Here is an 18054-nt window from a genome sequence, read left to right as displayed (position 1 = left end):
GGGTTTGGGATTACCAAACAGGCAGCCCCTCACCTTTTAGAAATCCATCACTGCAGCAGGTAGTAGGTGGCACTTTAGGATCCATCTGTTTGAGAGGGTAGCCAGTGTAGATTCCACCAATTTTTATTCTTCCATTTAAAAAGAGTGATTTTTTTTTTTTAGAAAAGCAAGTTATTTTATTGAAACCATTTTCAAAAGGAGCAAATACATTTCAACTGAATGACTTAAAATGTGATCACCACTCACTTTCTCCTTTCCTCCCTCCAGAAAAAAAGGTTAACAGAACTGACCAACGAGCACCTGAACATTGATGTAAAACAAACAACTCCAGACTCCACAGCGTGCCAATATGGCAGAGGGAACTTGCACAATTTCTGCAGAGCACACAAAGGTGGCAGCACAAGGTACTCTCTTGCCTACTGGCTTTCTGGATTAGGCTTAGTTGGGTTTTAGGCAGCAGCAGAGGAATGGAAGAGGGAACATTCCTCCTTCACTCCCAAATTACATTCCCATGACAGAGAAATTAAAACTTCTAAGCCTGCCCTGTTCAAAAGGGGGAAATTTTTAAGAAAAGACAGACACAGCACAAGACAAATTCAGGGAAATGTTTTTCAGGAAACCAAGATTTACATTCGAATTCCAATTACTTTATCAATGCTCACAGTAGAATGCACATTCTGCTCAAAACAGAGGTATGCAGAAACAGTTGCTTTGTTTTTAATAAGGTTTTAAACTCCATTTTCATCAAAATCCAAATATTCAATGCACATTTTAACAGAGGCAAAAACACCTGTGTGTGTGTGTATATACACACACAACTGGGAAAGATGGCAAGCTTAACTTCCAAGCACAAGTATAAAGCTTGTTGAAATGAAGAGGAAAGGGGGCATTACAATAGGCAGCACACAATTTAGTATTAATTTCTCACATTTGCCTTGTTCTAGGAGCCTGTAGCATTTGGCATACCACTTCTGCCTGAATACTAGAGAAATAATTCCTCAAACTGCAAGTTAAGACAAAGATGTCTTGAAATTAATTCAAGAGAAGAACACATTTCCAAATTGATTTTAGGGACTAGGAGGCAGTGCTTAGGAATGAGTTGCTGAGCAATGATGTTAAAGAAAACAGGGTCTCAGCATGGTCTACATATGATATTCCTTTGAACAGTTTGGACATTGTGTGTAGAGGGGAAAACTGAAGTAAAAAGGGCTGGATGAAGTTTTTCCTCTACTTTGTGACATCTTTACATATTCTAGTTTATGTGCAGTTGGACTGATTTGTACTTCTGAAAACTGAAGTATCACAATTATTTGTCCTATAGCCAAAGCTGTCCCTACTACACTACTAGGTGGCCAAAGTGGAAAGTTCAGCTGCCAGTAGGGTGACTGAGCTAGTAAATAAAAGGTGCACACACAAAAATGTGCATTCACCACCCAAGACAGCAAGCTTTGTAAGCCAGCTCCCCAAATCACCATATAACATCAGCAGTATTAGGAAATGGCAAGACTAAGAACAGTGCCCAGTGTTTCTGGGAAGGCAATTAGAAAGCAAATCTACAAACTTGAGGAGCAAATAAAATAGGTAAAGAAAACCTGTACCTTTCTGGGATAGATCAGACTTCCTGCTTTATTACAACAGCATAGTTTCATGGGCCTCTAAAAAATGACTGGCATTAGGGAGTTTTGCTAAAGGCAGTAACTGATAATAAGAACCAGGGATGCGTGTCTCATCAGTGGCCATCCCTGCTATGCTACAGCTGTCTGATAAATACTTCTGAAAGCAGAGTCGTATAGTTATCTGTTTGAGCATTTTGGTTTTCCTTCCAAGCATTGTCAACTTCTTTTACTCTCCACTCCTGTTTCATCCATTTCAGTTGCACAGACACCCCCAAAACAGAAAACTGTCCATCAACAGCCCAAGAGTAAGGATATAAAGGGACTTGCTCATTCAAGCCTAGTTGATGAACCATAACACGATGAGGCTGCAGCAGAAGGTTCCAATTTGATATTTCCAGTTGCAGACAAATAATGTTTCCAGAAGGTGAAGCATAGCCCAAAAAACTGCTGATGCCAACTGTCATTTCCTAGAACAGTTTCAGGTAGATTTAAATCTACTGGTTAGAAGTGCAATTCTGGGGACAGTGCTGCGGAAAACACAGCAAGAGTGCCCAGTGAGCTCAAAGTCATTTTTAAAGAAAGGAAGAGACAAGACAACACACCAAAATCAGCAACAAATAAATCCCCAACAGAAAGAAAAAAAATGTACAGCTCTATTGCATTTTGTTGTCAGTCTGTGCCATGTTCCACTAACCAGGTCCATCATAAAAACAATGGAGTTAACTGTAAATAAATAGGTGTTGGTGCAAGGGGGAGGGTTTAAGGAACTGTTATAATTCATCATTGGTTCTGGTGTCTTCCCTTGTTTCCGACCTCTTGTCAGTTTGTGGCCCTGAAAAGAGCAAGAGCAGAAAAAGCGTAATGAATCAAAACTGTGCAGCATGGACAACAACTTTCCAAATCAAGATAGTACTAGGGAAACATGTTCAGATACACAAAGAGTAAGAAACAGGGTAGCAGGGTTAGAAAGCAAGAGCAGGCAGATAAAGCCATGGCTTGAGACTCAAACATATTAGCGGATGGAAGAGTATTTGGAATTGAAAAGTAAAGGCTTGCTACCTCTACATTTGCTAACCCTAACCCTGGACGGTTCCAAAGGGATTTGGTTCTTCAAGATTCCCAGTGCCAACCCTCATGCAGTGCAGGGATGAGGTAAACAGGAAGTAAGAAAAGGGTAATTGGGAAAAAAATACATTGCCATCCTTGAGATGCATGCTGCATAAAAATTCAATCAGTTTTGTGGCACTTTAAACCCACACATTTGTGCCACTTAAATTCCCTACACGTGCTCTTGAGGCCCCTTCTTCCATCAGGACTGTTGAGATCACTTGGCGAGGAGCTTTTGCCAGGAGCACCCTCCCCCTGGGTTGGCAGGGCAAGGAGAAGAGAGCAAGCCTTGTCTGGGAATAGCTCATCCCTCTGTACAGTGGTGCCTCGCTAGACGAAAAGAATCCGTTCTGCGATTCTCTTCGTCTAGCGGTTTTTTCGTCTTGCGAAGCAAGCCCATTGACAGCTTAGCGGATTAGCGCTACAGCTGTCAAGCGGCTTTTCGCGATCAGCTGTTAAGCGGCTTATCAGCGGAACAGCTGATAAGCGGCTTAGGAAAAGGGCGAAAAAAGCGGAAAAACCCCGCGGGGGGGATGCAAGATTTTTCCGTCTTGCGAAGCAACCCCATAGGGAAATTCGTTTTGCGAAGCGCCTCCAAAACGGAAAACCCTTTCGTCTAGCGGGTTTTCCGTCTTGCGAGGCGTTCGTCTTGCGGGGCACCACTGTATTACTGTCTTTTCTCCTCCCTCCCTGAATGTTGGGAATGCTTGGTGCCCCTTGAGAATCAGTGCCCAATGTCTTTTCTGAAAGCGGCCATGTCTCCCCCTGCCTTGCAGCCAGTTCCCAGGGTGGCATGGAGTTTCCCAGCATCAACTGTATGAATTGACTACGGCTATTAAAATAGTAATTTTGATAACTTGTTTTCTTACATTGTTTCACATTGTGAATTTGAGGCCCACAATAGCATGGCTCCAGAATAAAAGGTTCCTGAATTCCCACTATGATGTGGAGAACCCAAGAAAAAGCAATTACATAGCCTATGGAACTCCAATTTTCTCAGCCCAATATTTCCTTACCAGAGTTCAGGTCAGTGATCAAAATAAATTGATTCATTCCTTACCAGAGTCTGGTCCCAATTCATCATCTTGTGGTGCTTTTTCTTCTATGGGTGGTTCTTTGACTGGGCTAGCATCTTCTGGTTTATCTGGTTGGAAGGAGAAAAAAAGGTATCCATAGTTGCAGAGGTATGTGCAATGACCAAACTGAATGCACACCACATCACCCAAGAGAAATTTGAGCCATTTACAACACAGCTCATGGAGCAACCAACCAAAGGTTAGAAGAGGCAGCAAAGACTAAGGACCCTCTTTTACACCAAGCAGTCTTCCACAGGGCTAGTTTCAAACACCAGGGAATATGAACAGGGGAATTAGAAGACTACTGATGATGCTGCGAGACCTTCTCACCTTTTTGATTCTCATCCTTGGGAGGAATGACCTTTTCACCCTCAGGAGGCACAGTGGTGTTCTTGCCCGCTTCTGTTTTTGTGGTGTTCTTCTTGGGGGGCCTGATCTTTGAAAACTTGGCTTTGTTGAGGAGGTATTGCACTTCCCTGTCCAGAGCTGCAATCTTCAGCTCAATGTCTTTGGAAAGCAGAATAGGCTTCTCGGCGGGTGACAGCTTGGTCTGTTCTGCCAGGGTCTCATTCTTCCACAACTAAAACAAACAAACCCAGGAAAACCTATTATCCTTAGGCTCCACCTGATAAGACCAGCCTTGTTCAGTGCTGCTCATTACCAAGTGCCAATGGCCTTCTGACCTGACACAACTCCACTACTCAATGCAAAATCACTGCTTAAAAGCTCCACGTGACCTCTGCTGAGCCCCATTTCTACAACCATTCATTCATTCATTCATTCATTCATTCATTCATTCATTCATTCATACCCCATACTCCATAAAGCGAGCACAAGTTGTGGGCTTACTGTATTTTGGCAGGATTCTTAGGTTTACCTGTGAACTGAATCACAACATTCTAAGTAACAGACCGAAAGGGGTATCTTTTGGCGCTAGAGCAGAAGGGACAAGACATGCACGAACGCACCCAGTTTGGATACTGAAAAGATTTTCTGCACTCCTTGTGACCCCTCTTACCGTTGTCTCGTTTATAACTTTTTCCAAGGTGCTTAGCTCCACCTCTGTGAATAACTGATCAGCCTCCGGGATCATGCGAGCACCCCTGAAAAAATGAATGAGAAATGTGTCTCCCTCTTGCCCTGAAGCAGTTTTCACACTATATTAAAGCTCTCCAGTTGGTGTAATTGGCTCCTGTGCAGCCAACAACAACTGCTAAAGACAACACCTTCAGCTTTACTATTCTAGGAAAAGTGACAACTGGGACACAGGATGCAGCACAGAAATATCTAGGCTAGAACATTTCTAGCTAATTTCAACTGCTAAGTTTGACAACCATGTTAACAAGTGAGATGGACAACTGGTGAAACTTCGGGAGATGGTTCCAAGCGGGATTTTCTTTCCAGTGACCATGAGTGCCAATTTATTTTGCCTCAAACAATTTTCCTTTCTATTTGGTGACAAAGACATGGCATCAGCAACTCCGAAGTTCTACATAAAAATATATATAAAATATTGCTCAAAGAAAGGAAAAAACCCCCAGTATGTATGACTACGGCAAAATACTAGCCCTCCATAAGCAAAGCAAACACCACCACACCCTTAGAGCAGCGTACACGTGTAATTATCTTGGTCCTTGATATGCACCCTTACTTCCTTTCAAGGTAGCAGAGATTTGGAAAGCAACTCTCATGGGTAAGAGTTTAGTGTTTCATGCTAAGAATCTCAACTTCTCACAAATGGGGACCATTTTCATATACAACTTTCAGCAAGAGGAAGCTGCAGTACTGGAACCTGTAGCTATTCTTCCATGAGTTCCACTATCAGCTTGAGAACAAGGCTTATTAAAATAAAACTGTTGTGTGGTACAACCAAAAATGGTTTCACTGAAAGTGAGCTGCTTCTTTGTCTCCTGGTTGCCTTGCTGAGATTTAAACAGCTGCATTGCACACCCTTTGGGTCCAGAGAGTGCTGATCTCAGCTGCTAGTGTGAGTAAGGCAATCCCCTCTGCCCCAACCCAAGTCCCCTCCTTTCCTACTAAAGACATCTTGGTTGCTCATACTTGAGGAAAATATTGGAGTGATTGAGCAAGCTTTCCAGGGTAGCTAGACGGTCTGGCCACTTCCTTCTCTCCTCCACACGGAAGAAAAGGCTCCGGCACAGCTTCTTTAGTTCAGAGAGCCTCTCTTTCAGCTCCTGTGAATTGGAATAGAAGTTAAAAAGCTAAAATTCTGCCTTGGGCACATATATCATCTTGCAAAGATTACTGATGGTTTGGAAATTCAGGAAGAAGGGGTTAAACATCCACAAACTGAGCCTGCCTGGAGACCCTGGAGGCTTCACAGTGACAGCCAAGCTATTATTAGGGCACCCAGTTCCCAGGGAGTTCAAACCCCCGTCCCAAAGTTAAGAGGACACACAAGCCAAGTGTGACACTTGCAGGTTGGTCAGACATGCAGACCACGGGAATCCCACACAATGTTTGCAGCTATGAATGACAAAGTACTTTGCCATTGCCCAGAAGGCAGTGCAATCAAGGAAGTTTAAAGTTGTTCTCATCAACCACAGCAAGTCGCCTTCTTCCGTTTCTCCGATTCTGACAAAATATACTGGCGAAAATTTCCAAAACGCTTTTGGCAAGGTAAAGACACTTCTGTAGTCCAGATAACCCACATGAAACACACTCTGAGAATCTTCAAACTCTAGCCTAACAATACAGAGAAGTTTCCCCTGAAAAAGATATTAGCAGTTCAAAGTGGTGCCCCAACCTTAGTTGTGGCTGTATAGCCTTCCTCTTCCATCCAGTTGGAAGCTTCACTCAGCTTCTTGGAAATTTCCTCTCGCTCGTCTTCTGTTGAAACAAACTTATACTCCTCCTGTTGTAGCTTATCCTGGTAAAAGAGACACACACGCACAAAATCAATCTCTCTGAAGTTCTTGTCACTTAAGGGAACATTCATCAAACAGGAGTCTTAGGCTTTTGTTCGCTTGTCCTACTGACAGAAATTTAGCCAAAGGCGACACAGCAGCCTCCCTGACCTATTCCAAATTTTCTTACAGCTCAAGTTGCAATAGTGCTGCAACTTTACACAAAAGACAAGACACACATAAGTTAAACGGCAGCAGAGAAATAATTTTATGGGGGTGGGATCACCGGCAACAAGATGAACCCGCTAAATGCCCTCTGATCCTTTTTCCCGGGACCTACCTGAGTCTCAAAGATGAAGGCCTCAAGGCCATTGGCTGACTTTTCCCTCTCATGCTTTGCTATGTCTCTTTCAGTCAATTCTTGCAACCTGATGTTAGAAAAAGGTGGGAAGAACAAAGTACCCAAGGTCACAACCTTATCTGAATGGGAGAAGACAAAAAGCATCCCCATGCACTGACTGCAAGCAGTCTCATCCCAGCCCACAGCTAGGGGGCAGAGGCAGCCCTGAAGATCCACCTACTTCTTAATGGAGTCCTGCAATTCTTCTGGCAGCAACTCTGGCACATCATTCACATCCAGCTCCACTGCAATCTCTTCCACCAGCTTTTGTTTCTTTGGCGGCTTCAGCTTTTTCTCCTCCTCCTCGGCTGCTTTGGCACCATTGCCCTCGGGGCTCTTTGTAGGCTCCTCATCCTTCCCAGTATCCGTCTTTTCTTGGGCTTCCTAGATGGGAGCAATTCCAGGACTAACAGGGGGCTGTTTTCAGCCACCAGCTAGAGCCAACATTTGACAGGTTTGCTTTAATTTTAGATTTAAGTTGGGCCGGCCCTGCCATTAGGAAGAGAGGCAACTACCTCAAGTGCTAACTTCTGGGAACAGCCACCTACCAACCCCATTCCTTCCGAGTTCCCTGGCCATATCTTTCTGTTGTAAGATCTGTACCTGCACAACTACTGTTGCCCTCAGGGTTGGTGGAGGGCATTATTCCACTGGCAACAATGAAATAAAAAAATCAACTGCTGGTCCAGTCAGAGTTTGTATGTACAATTTGTTGCTGGTGGAAACCACTGTATTTGCTTCAGGTAGCAAAAGGTTTTGTAATGGCCCTGGATTCAGCCATGCTAGGAACCATGTAGATGCCAAGTTTTTAGGAGAATTCTCACACAACCCCATAGGCATCAGACCTTAAAAGGAAGTTTCCCACCCTCTCCAATAAGTAGACAACCCCTACGGACGCCTTCTCATTTGTCTCCTATTGGATAAAAGGGGGGGGCTCTTCAGTGACCTTCCTCACTGCTTGCTCACCTGGGAGTCTGATTTCTCTCTTCCTTCCTCTTGTTGGTCCTCAGCTGAAGCATCTTCAGCAGCTTTTTCCTGAGATGGGGATGGCGTTGGCTGCTTTTCTTCCTCCTCACTAGCAGCCCCATTGTCATCCTTCTGGTCCTCCTTACCCGCTTCCGCTTGGCTCTCCTCTTCCTCCTGGGCAACAGAGGGGAAATTCCCAAGGGTGTTATAAGAACCTTGCGCAGCTAGGCTTCTTCAGCCAAGACAGGCGTGACTCTGAAGGGACCCAGCAGGTCCAGCTACAAGCTCTGCTGCGACAGACACTTGTCATGTATTCCTTCTGACTCTAAGTATTTATTATGGTTTTAGGCAAGAACAAAGTGTCATTGGACAGGTTCACAGAACTGTTCAGACTAATACCAGGATCCTCCCCTGATCTTTTTTCATATTTGTACCCCTTTTCAAGTCCCTGCTGACATTTGCATTAGGCTCAAATCCTGCATCTTGCTGGCAGGCTCTCCACAGAACAGAGCTCACCTGAACAGTCTCAGTCAAGTTTTCAGATGCTTCTGGCACAGGGCTCCCTCCTCCAAAGAGACTAGAGATGGTGTTCCCAAGCTCTGCTCGAAAGAAGAAACATACTTAAGAAAGGTTTGGGTTCTACACACAGAAAATCCAGCTCCTGTCTGCCACCTGACCCATCCCCTCCTAAGGGACAGATCTTTGTCTCTGCTTAGTGAAAGCCTTCATAATCTATGTGGCAGCCTCTTGGGGTGGGTGTTGGCTGGCAAAATAGCATGGGTCACCTCTGCCCCTACAGCTGTAAAAACTACACCACCCTCAACGAATGTAAAACCTCCATGTCTCCAAGTGCCAAAAGTGTCCTGGTGTGTACACTGCCTTGTTTCTCCAGCATACCGGGTTACTAAAGGTAGCCAGGAACAGAGAGGCCCCACCCCAAGGAACCAGTCCCTGCAACCGCAGCTTGCTTGGTTGGAAAGCTGGGGGCAAAGAGTTGGAAAGGTCTCATTTCCAACCACTCAAAGTGATGCTGAAAACTGGGAAGGGGCTGATTAAGTAAAGCTGCCTACATGATACGAGAAGAGCTGTTGCTGCAACCCAACCAACTCACTTGTTAGCGTGGATTCCTCCTCTGGCTTGTCCTCCACTAGAGTCTCAAACACAGATTCTACCTGGGAGACAACACACGGAGCAGAATGAGATTGGAAGGCCCAGCAAGTAAGCCGGAGGTGAAGGGCATTGAAGTGGTACTTACACGATCGAGGCTCAGCACACCACTCTCATCCATGTTGAAATGAGCCTTGATGCCTTTGGACTCGTAATCCAAATGTTTCTTGAAGCTCTCGCCCACTCCTTGCAGCTTCACCCTTGTGAGGTTCAAGGACCCAAAAGCTCTGCAGAAACCACACAAGGACACACATTGGGATGGGTGAGCACAGCGGCTGACCACCCCTCCTTTCTGTTCCCATTCTCTAGCTCTACCACAGAAATCACAAAACTTTGTAGAAACACCGAAGGGCAGTAATGTAGATATTTTATTTCCTGGATACTCAGCTGCAAGGGTACAAGTTCAAACAGCCGAGAACAAATTTGAGTTCCCAAAGCCGTAGCCACTGACATAAAGCTGAGTTCAGGCAGAATCATAAACCCTGAGAACATGAATCAAGTTAAGCCTTTTTTTAAAAAAGGGTTTTATTAGGACTTTTCAAAATATCAAAATACAATAGAAGTCCAGACCAAAGCAGAAACAAAAGAAAGAAAAGAAAAGAAAAAGAATATTTAAGGAAATAATAACAGAATAGAAAGATAAATAACAAAATAACAAAAATAAGTAAAAGGGACTTCCAGCTACCACATACAAGAGTTCCTCAAAACAATCAAATTTTCAATAAAGAGTAATATCCAGCTATTCCACCCACTGTCATGTTTTGCTTTTGTTCTTTAAGCAAACCCCGTCAATTCTTCCCTCCTTAGACCAAATTCCCGGGCAGCTGTAACTACCATAACAAAAGGGGAAAGGAAAGTAAGAACCAACATGTTCTGTTTTTTGTGGCTGACCCACAACTGCACTCACTTCAAATCACTGTCACCCAGGAAGCCCATATCCGCGTAGTTGACATGGAACTCAAAGTCATCTGTGTATCGGTTGAAGGTGATGACCTTCCGTTGGGGATACGGAGCCATGCGCTGGAACAGGATCCGCCGGTTGTGCTTAAGGCTTTTGGATTTATCCTCCTCTTCTACCTCACGGGTGAACTCAACCTAAGGTTAGGAGAGGATAAAGAACAGACTGTACCTCTTCCAGATTATACCACACAGGAGAGCCAATTGCATGCCAACAGGCGTCTTGTCATTAAGGGACAAAGATCAGCACTTGAGACAGAATGCGGAGACAGGCTTTTTACCAACCCTCTCCCTGAAATCCACAGCACTCTGATACTTGATAATGAACCACAGCTCACCTGGATGGGGAATACAGCTGCATCACGGACAATGAAAGGCTTCACCTTAAAGGCTTTGCTCAAGGCAGCTGCTTGGTAGACAGCGCCCATTGCAGCTGCTTCATCTGCATTGATGTTCTTGCCCAGCTCATCCCTGTGTTGTCAACAGAAGAATGATTAGATGCTACCCTGCTCAGGACAGAGAATATTTTGAGGGGTGGGAGGCGGAAAGTACCACCAAAACTGGGCTGATGCTTACTTGCTAACTGCCTTTAGCAGAAATTCCTGCACCTTTGGGACGCGAGTGGCACCACCGACAAGGATCACCTGGTCAATTTCATTCTGGGAATTGGGGAAAGATAACAGGGTCTGACTCTCTGAGCTTGAACTCTGTTACACTTTCTGAATCTAAGAGTTCTGCTTGCACAGATGTGGGTGGCCTGGAAGGAGCAGTAAGTGCTTCCCACTATGGCCTACACTGTGGAATTCACATTGTTTGGTGAAAACTAGAGACCTTGTAACAAAACCATCCGCACTTACCAAACCGATCTCAGCACTGCTGACCGCCTGCTGCACAGGTCCTGCAACCCGCTGGAACAAATCAGAGCACAGCTCCTCCAATTCCTGCCGTGAAACTTTGGCCTTGAAGTCAATGTCATCCAGCAAGCCCTCGATCTAGGGAGAGAAACCAAGAGCATCTTATCTCACAGACACATGCAGCACTTCCTCTCTGAAGCCAGCACACTGCTTCTACTGTGCCTTCAAAACAGGATAAGACCTTAATGAAATGTAGAAGCTTTTCATCTACATGTAAGCAGATAGCTGCTTACAATTGACTATAGCAGACTACGAAGGTTAGGCATTTTCCATGCATCCAGGCCACACCAAATGAGACACACACAACCTACCTGTGCCACATGGTCAGCATTGGCACTTAGTACTGTTTTCACGCGATTGGCTTCCTTTAGCAGCTTGGCCATGGCCCGGAGATTTTTCCGGACATCCTTTGATGGATTTTGCTGATTGAAGAGTTTGGCCAGATGGTCACGGAGGCGCAGCTCCATCTCCAGCCCTCCCAGTGTGCGATCAAATCTGAGGAGGAGGGAGGCAGTGGAACCAGCTACTCAAGCCAGCAGCCCTTTGCAAAAGAGCCCAGCAACTACCTCTCCAGCTACCACTCCTCCCAACAAGCTTGATATCTCTCTATTCTCTCCCACCCCAAAACCAGCATTTTGGTTTTCTAGACATCCTTCACAAGAGCCCTGCAGCCAGATCAGACCACATGTCCATCCAAATCCAGCATCCCAATCTTACAGGCAACCAAGCTTATGGGCAACCATCAAATAGGAAACAAATGCAATAGCACTTTCCACATTTGCAATTCCCAGGAAATCACTTTAAAAAAAAAAGGGGGGGGGAGGCATGTTGACTCCAGCTAGGACCTAGCCAACATGATCCATTATGCATTTGTTTGATTCTGCTTTGTGCAATACGCCTCCCAGTTTGGACCTTTCTACTTCAGATATCCTGCTCACTCTTGACTCCCCAGGAAATTTAATTCCAAGAAACAAGCTCTTACCCAACACCCCGAATCTGAAGCTGAGGCTGGGTTCCCGAGTCCTTGGTTTTCACTGCTTGGTAAGTCACGATGGTACACACAGTGCTGCCTGCTCCCATGTCATAAAACATAATATTCTGGAAATCAATAAAGAACCAATGCTAATGACAGCAGGCAACAGCAGGCATGGAGGTATCATAGTCTGAATGATTTTACATGAATGTCTGTGGGAAGTCAGATCAGCCATCTCCAAGCTTAAAAATATGTACAGGAGTATGAAGTTGCCAGAGTGGCTGGGGCAACCCAGTTAGATGAGTGGGATATATAATAATAAGAAGAAAAAGTCAGACTGTTTGTTCATCTGGTCCAAAGGTGGGTCAGGCCTCCAGCCTGCAGGCCTAATTAGACCTAACATGGGTCCAAATTTGGCCCATGAGGCCGTTTTCTGCCAAGTGTGCCCACCAGCCCCACACCAGATGTCAGGTGGGAGACAGGTAAAGATGCAGCTGACAAGATGCTATATTGGGAGTCCTGAAGAATGCTCTAGATTGTGCATTGGCAAGGGAGGCTTCCTGTCCACCCCAATCAACTGACAGACAAAGCAGGCATGTGGAACTCTAACAGGCCTCAAGTGTCCACCTGTGGCCTTGGTGACTCCAAGCCCAGTGGATCGGATGTGCAACCAAGTTCTCCAGAGGAAACTCAAGCCACAGAGCCAATCTGTAGCCAAACCTGCAGAAAGCAGGTTTGGAGACACTGCCTATTGGCCAGTAGGTACTAACTTGAAACTTGGCTTGGCTTTGGTAACACAGCTTGCCTTGCTACAAAGGATAAGTTGGTCACTAGATTTCATAGTAATATCAGATGACTGACAGTTGCGTGGGCCCTGCTCACTTGTGTATGTTGCTAGCTGGAATTAGGGGAATGTGGAATCTGTACATAAAAGTTTGGATTCAAACAGGCAGCTCTGACTGACCAAGAAGACTGCCCTGCCCAAATTCCCTGTATTTTCTAGGTAAGGTTACAGAGGCACAATGAGCTTGAGCCTTGGGTAAAAACCTCCCCCCTCCTGAGCCACACACACCCTCCGGTTACAAGCACCTGGGCTGTAGCGTTGATGTCCTTCCTTCGGAACACCCCATAGTTCAAAGCCACAGCTGTGTTATCATTGATGAGCTGCAAAACCTTGAGATCTGCCATTTTTGCTGCATGCAGGACCGCTCTCCTCTCTGCCTGGTTGAAGTAGGCAGGGACAGTGATCACAGCATCCTTGACAGGCTGTTCTGTAAGATAAGGAGAAGGTATGGTGTGAGCTCCTGGTTCAGGTGCCTCTTCATTTTCATTTATATGCTTGCTGACCAAAGAAGGAAAGACAACTCTTGTGCCTCAAACAGTCAAGAGTCATTTCTAACCTGCAAATTCCTCTGCCAGTGCCCGAGAATAGTTGAGCACCATGCCCAGGATCTCTTCTGGAGTATACTGCAATTTGCTGCAAGGAAGAACAAGAATGATAAATTCTAAATTCCTGATCCCAGATGTGAAATGCATCTTTTGAGCATGGGTGGGCCTCATCACTTCCACAAACCACTTGCCCCTTATCAGGGCACATACCAAATATGAGTTGACCATGGCATTTGGCCAACCAAATCTATGCAGCAGTAGTCCCAAAGTGGCTTACAGAAAGATGCCACAGCCTTTCTTGCTCAGCAGTGCCACGTGGCAAACCTCAAAGTGGAAACGTACTCTGACAGCTTGAAACTGACTGTCTCCCTCCTTGCATCTTTCACCAGCTCATGTTCTGGGAACCGTGACTGGTACATGGTCACTTGTGGGTTATCAATGCGCTTGCCCAGGAGATCCTGGAAATACCGGAAAGCCACTTTTGGGTTCTTGATGCCCTATTAAAAAAACAGGAAAAACACACAACCATGCTGATTCCTCCGGAATGTTCACCTATCCCCCATAAATTTCTTTTTAAAAGGCGTACAACGCCAGAAACCCTCAACAACTGAACTACTGAAAATATCCAAAGTGGCATTTAGGATCCTCCGTTTCCAAAACCATAAAAGTCACCACATGCCAGCACTGGAAAAGTCCTTCTCTGGAACATGAGCTAACCTGCCAAAGAGGACCTGTAGCACTGTCTCTTCAACAAATCTCAGTGGGGAGGAACATGTTATTGAAGCTGAAAGTGTAAAGAGGAAGGTGAAGCAGAGACAGGACCCCAGAAGAACAAGCTGTGTATGCAAATAAATACTCTTGGTATAGAAAAAGCAAGAGGGGATGTGTGAGTGGACATCTAAGGGACTTACCATTCCCACGGCATTGTCACCAAAGAGGCGCTCGTTCTCCTTTAGAGTTACAGCCACTGGTGTTTTTCTCCGAGATTCCCTAGAACAACAAGAAAAGTTAAACTAGAACTGTTTCCTGGGGAGATGGGAAGTTGTCTAACAACCAGGCTAGGCTATTTATTCATCTAGCTGAAGCAATATTTCTGAGTCAGGTCTGCAGTGGTTCTCCTGGGCCTCAGACAGAGGCATACTGTTCCTATCGTCTGGTACCTAATAAATTTAAGCAGGAGATGCCTGGGATTGAATACGTGACCTCCTACAAGCAAAGCAGGTGCACTGCACAATGGCCCTGCCCCAGAGATTCCTGGGGTCTAACTTCTGGGTTCCTTGGAGAAATGCAGAACTGGTTTTCAATGCCAGGATTCAGCACTGGAACAAGTGAAGAGAAACGCAGTGGAGTCTCTTCTAAATAACCACATCTAAGATTAGGGAACAATAAAGTAAGGGCAAAAGGAAGTTACACCTATGGGAAGCTGCCCTGTATCTTCTGTACTGCACCACTAAGACATGGATTTATTCCTGCACTGTAAGTGGTTGGACCGGATGAACCTTGGGGCACCTTTACAATTCTATGATGTGTCAAGCCCTCCAAAACAGTTGTTGCCACAGCCACATTCATTGCAGCACATATTTAGCCCACTCACTTGTTTAAGACAATTTCCATTGGCACCCCAGGCTTCACAATGGCAATCTTCATAGATTCACTACCCATGTCCACTGACATCACAGCCAATGAATCTGTGGAACAAAAGTATTGTGTCAAATGTACTTTCTTCCAGGAAGAACCTCAGACAATACCCTCCAGCCTCCTTCCAATTTCTAATGCTTAGCTGAATCAAAAAGCCAGTCTAAACACAGATGTGTTACAGCACACCCGGAGGACTCCACCAGAAGAAAGTTTCACAGTACTGTATCATCCAGAGCATCTCATTTGTAGTGAAACATCTCAAAACATCTCTTTATCTCTTAAGTATTTTTTAAGCATCCTTCAACCATATTCCCAGGGAGGTTTATAGAAAGTAAATAGAAAAAACAAACACACAATCAAAATGCAAATAAAATTATAAAGCTAAAAGCTACAAAGTAGTAAGAACATAATAAAACAACCAGAAGAATTAAAACTATGTCTACATGGAAATTAGGAGGCATCTTTCCTGCTACTAAAAGAAAAATAAACTAGATTCCAGAGACCCACCCAGAAGGCCTTCTCTCTGGTAGCTACTTGCTTCACCATAGATATGGGGGCACCTACAGGAGACCCTCCAATGAATATATTAATTTATGGAATTAATGAGTACTAGGGAAGTACTCAGTCCTTTAAATAGTCCAGCCATAAGACATGAAGGGTTTTGAAGGTGAAAAACAGCACTTGAACTGGACCTGAAAATGGACTGCGAGCTACTGTGGTTGGCATCACAGAGACGTAATACAATAAATGCCCAGTCCAACATAGCTATCTAGCAGTATGAATGGCGGTTTCCAAACAGACTTCAAGGTAGTCAATATGTGCCTTATGGACATGCGGCACTGACAGCATAGCCAAGGGAGGCCCTGAACTGGTTTTAAAGGGCACCTGGCCTCTAAGACACATTGGGCCCAAACCACTAAGATCCTCAAACACAGGCTCAAACGCCATCCAGGTTGAATTGTGAATCCTGCAATAGAAGGCTACCTGGAGGTGGAGCCAATGGCACACAAGTCGCTAACATGTTCCTGATAACTCAACAGCCTACCCCATTCTGCACTAGCTGATACTTATGAAATCTCCCAAGGATAGTGCCCCCCATGCCAAATACTTAGTAGCCTAGAGGTTACAAATGGCAGATAAATATCTGGCGTCAAAATCCAAGAAAAAAGGGTTACAACATTATCAATTTTATTTTGAAAAATGGCTCTCTATTTACTTTAAAGTTAGTTTTGGTAAACACAAGTTATGGCATAGGTCTGAATAAAAAAACTGAACCTCTGCTGGATGCCTACAAAAACAAGGAGCTATTATTCTTGCCAATGGACCCCATATCAATGCCAATAAATGTAATATCCAGGGGCCCCAAAAGCTCCCTGCAAATTATAGCAATGCCTGCCATAATCAACACCTCTCCTAATATGGTCTCTGAACCTAAAATGGGCTATCATTTACATCACTGAAAGTGCCTCTTTTCAAGAACTAAACTGGTAAAAAAAAGATATGCAAGAATGTACAGTTGGTTCCGCTTTCTTTATGCAACACATTTTGTAAGGCTTAAATGTTGACACACATTTTCTACAGGAGGTGGCAAATTAAACATGCCACCACCAAATAAATAAGTAAATGTAGTGCAGCATCAGCAGCATCCTTTAGAAAAGTTGTCTCCATCAGGTCCCATGGCCAGTTTCCGCATTCCAGTAGTTCATAATGAGTCCAACACCAGCTAAAATGGAAATGCTTTCACTCTCAGGGACATGACAGACTGTCACCTAAGGGCTACCTCAAGGTGTGCACAGAGGCATCCAAGGAACACTCGGCCCTTCCTGCTGGTCAGTTTCGTCCCGCCCACCTACAGGATACACGTTACCTTTTCAGACAGTCAGCTCAGTCGTTGTGGTTTCGAGCCCCATGTTGGGCAAGAGATTCCTGCACTGCAGGTGGTTGGGCTTTATCAGGGTTCCCCAAATTTGGGTCTCCAGGTGTCTTTGGACTACAGTTCCCACACCCCTGACCACTGGTCCTAAAGGATAGGGATGATGGGAGTTGGAAGTCCAATATCAGCTGGTGATCCAAGTTTGGGAAACCCTGGACTAGATGATCCTAGTGGTTCCTTCCAACTCCACCATTCTATGATTCTGAGGCGAGTCGGATCCAACCATGCGACCAAAGGGCTCGCTCCTGCCCAACTCCGCTTAGCAAGCCTGATTCTTCGGCAACTTGCAAAACCACCAAGATCTTTCCCAGGTCCTTCCACGGGGGCGGGAGAGGCACCTACCCAAGTGCGCAGGCAGGGAAGCCAGCAGGAGGAGGGGCAGCAGCAGCCACACGCGTGCTGGAGCCATCCTGACGATCGAGGGCCGCCCAACCCCGATGTGGAAACAAAGGCGAGGCGGCGAGGGCACTTTCCTCCGACAGACCCGGAACGGCGGCGAGGCCCGGCACCAAGGTTCACCTGGAGACCCAGAGGTTCCCCCACCCCCACGCGGAAGAGGCCGACCCCCGGGCGCCTCTAAGGGGGACGCCGCTGTCTTCGGCCCGGCACGCCAACCGCTCGCTCCGGGGGCTCCCTGCCCGCTCGCTCTCGGCTCGGACTCCGCGGACTCTCTCCCTCTCGCTCCGGCTGCCCCTCAATCTCTCTCTCCCCTCGGCCGGCCGGTCTCCCGGACTCCCTGGCTTGCGAAAGCTGCGCTCCGCCCTCCTTCCCTCCCCGGAGCCGGACGCGGCGCGAGCTCATTGGCCCGGCGGCTCCCCTCGCGCGCTCCCCATTGGGCCACGTCTCGGCCGCCGGGCGCAGCGGCCGCGGTCATTGGCCGAGGGGCGGGGCTTCCTAGCGTGGCGGTGGCAGCGACGGGCCTGACCGGAGAGCTCCTGAGCACGTGCAGACTGCACGCTCTCGTTTGGCCACCCTCTGATCTATGCCGGCCCTGCCAGTCAGTCACAGTCACCCGCCCTCGGCCTGCGGGCTCAGCGGGGATGCCTGCAAT

The 18054-nt window shown here is 46.0% G+C and overlaps 1 protein-coding gene across 1 annotated transcript; it reads right to left on the bottom strand.

Moving 5' to 3' along the window:
• Positions 1 to 595: 595 nt before the first annotated feature.
• On the bottom strand, positions 596 to 17446 carry HYOU1 (hypoxia up-regulated 1). The gene is made up of 24 exons (XM_053367083.1): positions 17346 to 17446; positions 15027 to 15120; positions 14344 to 14422; positions 13775 to 13929; positions 13444 to 13520; positions 13133 to 13314; positions 12053 to 12168; positions 11382 to 11565; positions 11014 to 11148; positions 10733 to 10815; positions 10495 to 10627; positions 10107 to 10294; positions 9288 to 9426; positions 9144 to 9204; positions 8549 to 8631; positions 8033 to 8206; positions 7248 to 7450; positions 7007 to 7094; positions 6567 to 6689; positions 5861 to 5994; positions 4818 to 4902; positions 4130 to 4379; positions 3784 to 3867; positions 596 to 2448 (listed from the first exon to the last, which is right to left on the bottom strand). The coding sequence occupies exons 1-24, from the start codon at positions 17410 to 17412 to the stop codon at positions 2387 to 2389; spliced, it is 2979 nt and encodes a 992-aa protein (XP_053223058.1). The 5' UTR covers positions 17413 to 17446; the 3' UTR covers positions 596 to 2386.
• Between the last annotated feature and the right edge of the window lie 608 nt (positions 17447 to 18054).

This window comes from Podarcis raffonei, chromosome 15 (genome assembly GCF_027172205.1).
Source record: "Podarcis raffonei isolate rPodRaf1 chromosome 15, rPodRaf1.pri, whole genome shotgun sequence".
NCBI classification, from domain to species: domain Eukaryota; kingdom Metazoa; phylum Chordata; class Lepidosauria; order Squamata; family Lacertidae; genus Podarcis; species Podarcis raffonei.
This window is presented reverse-complemented; position numbering and strand designations above follow the sequence as displayed.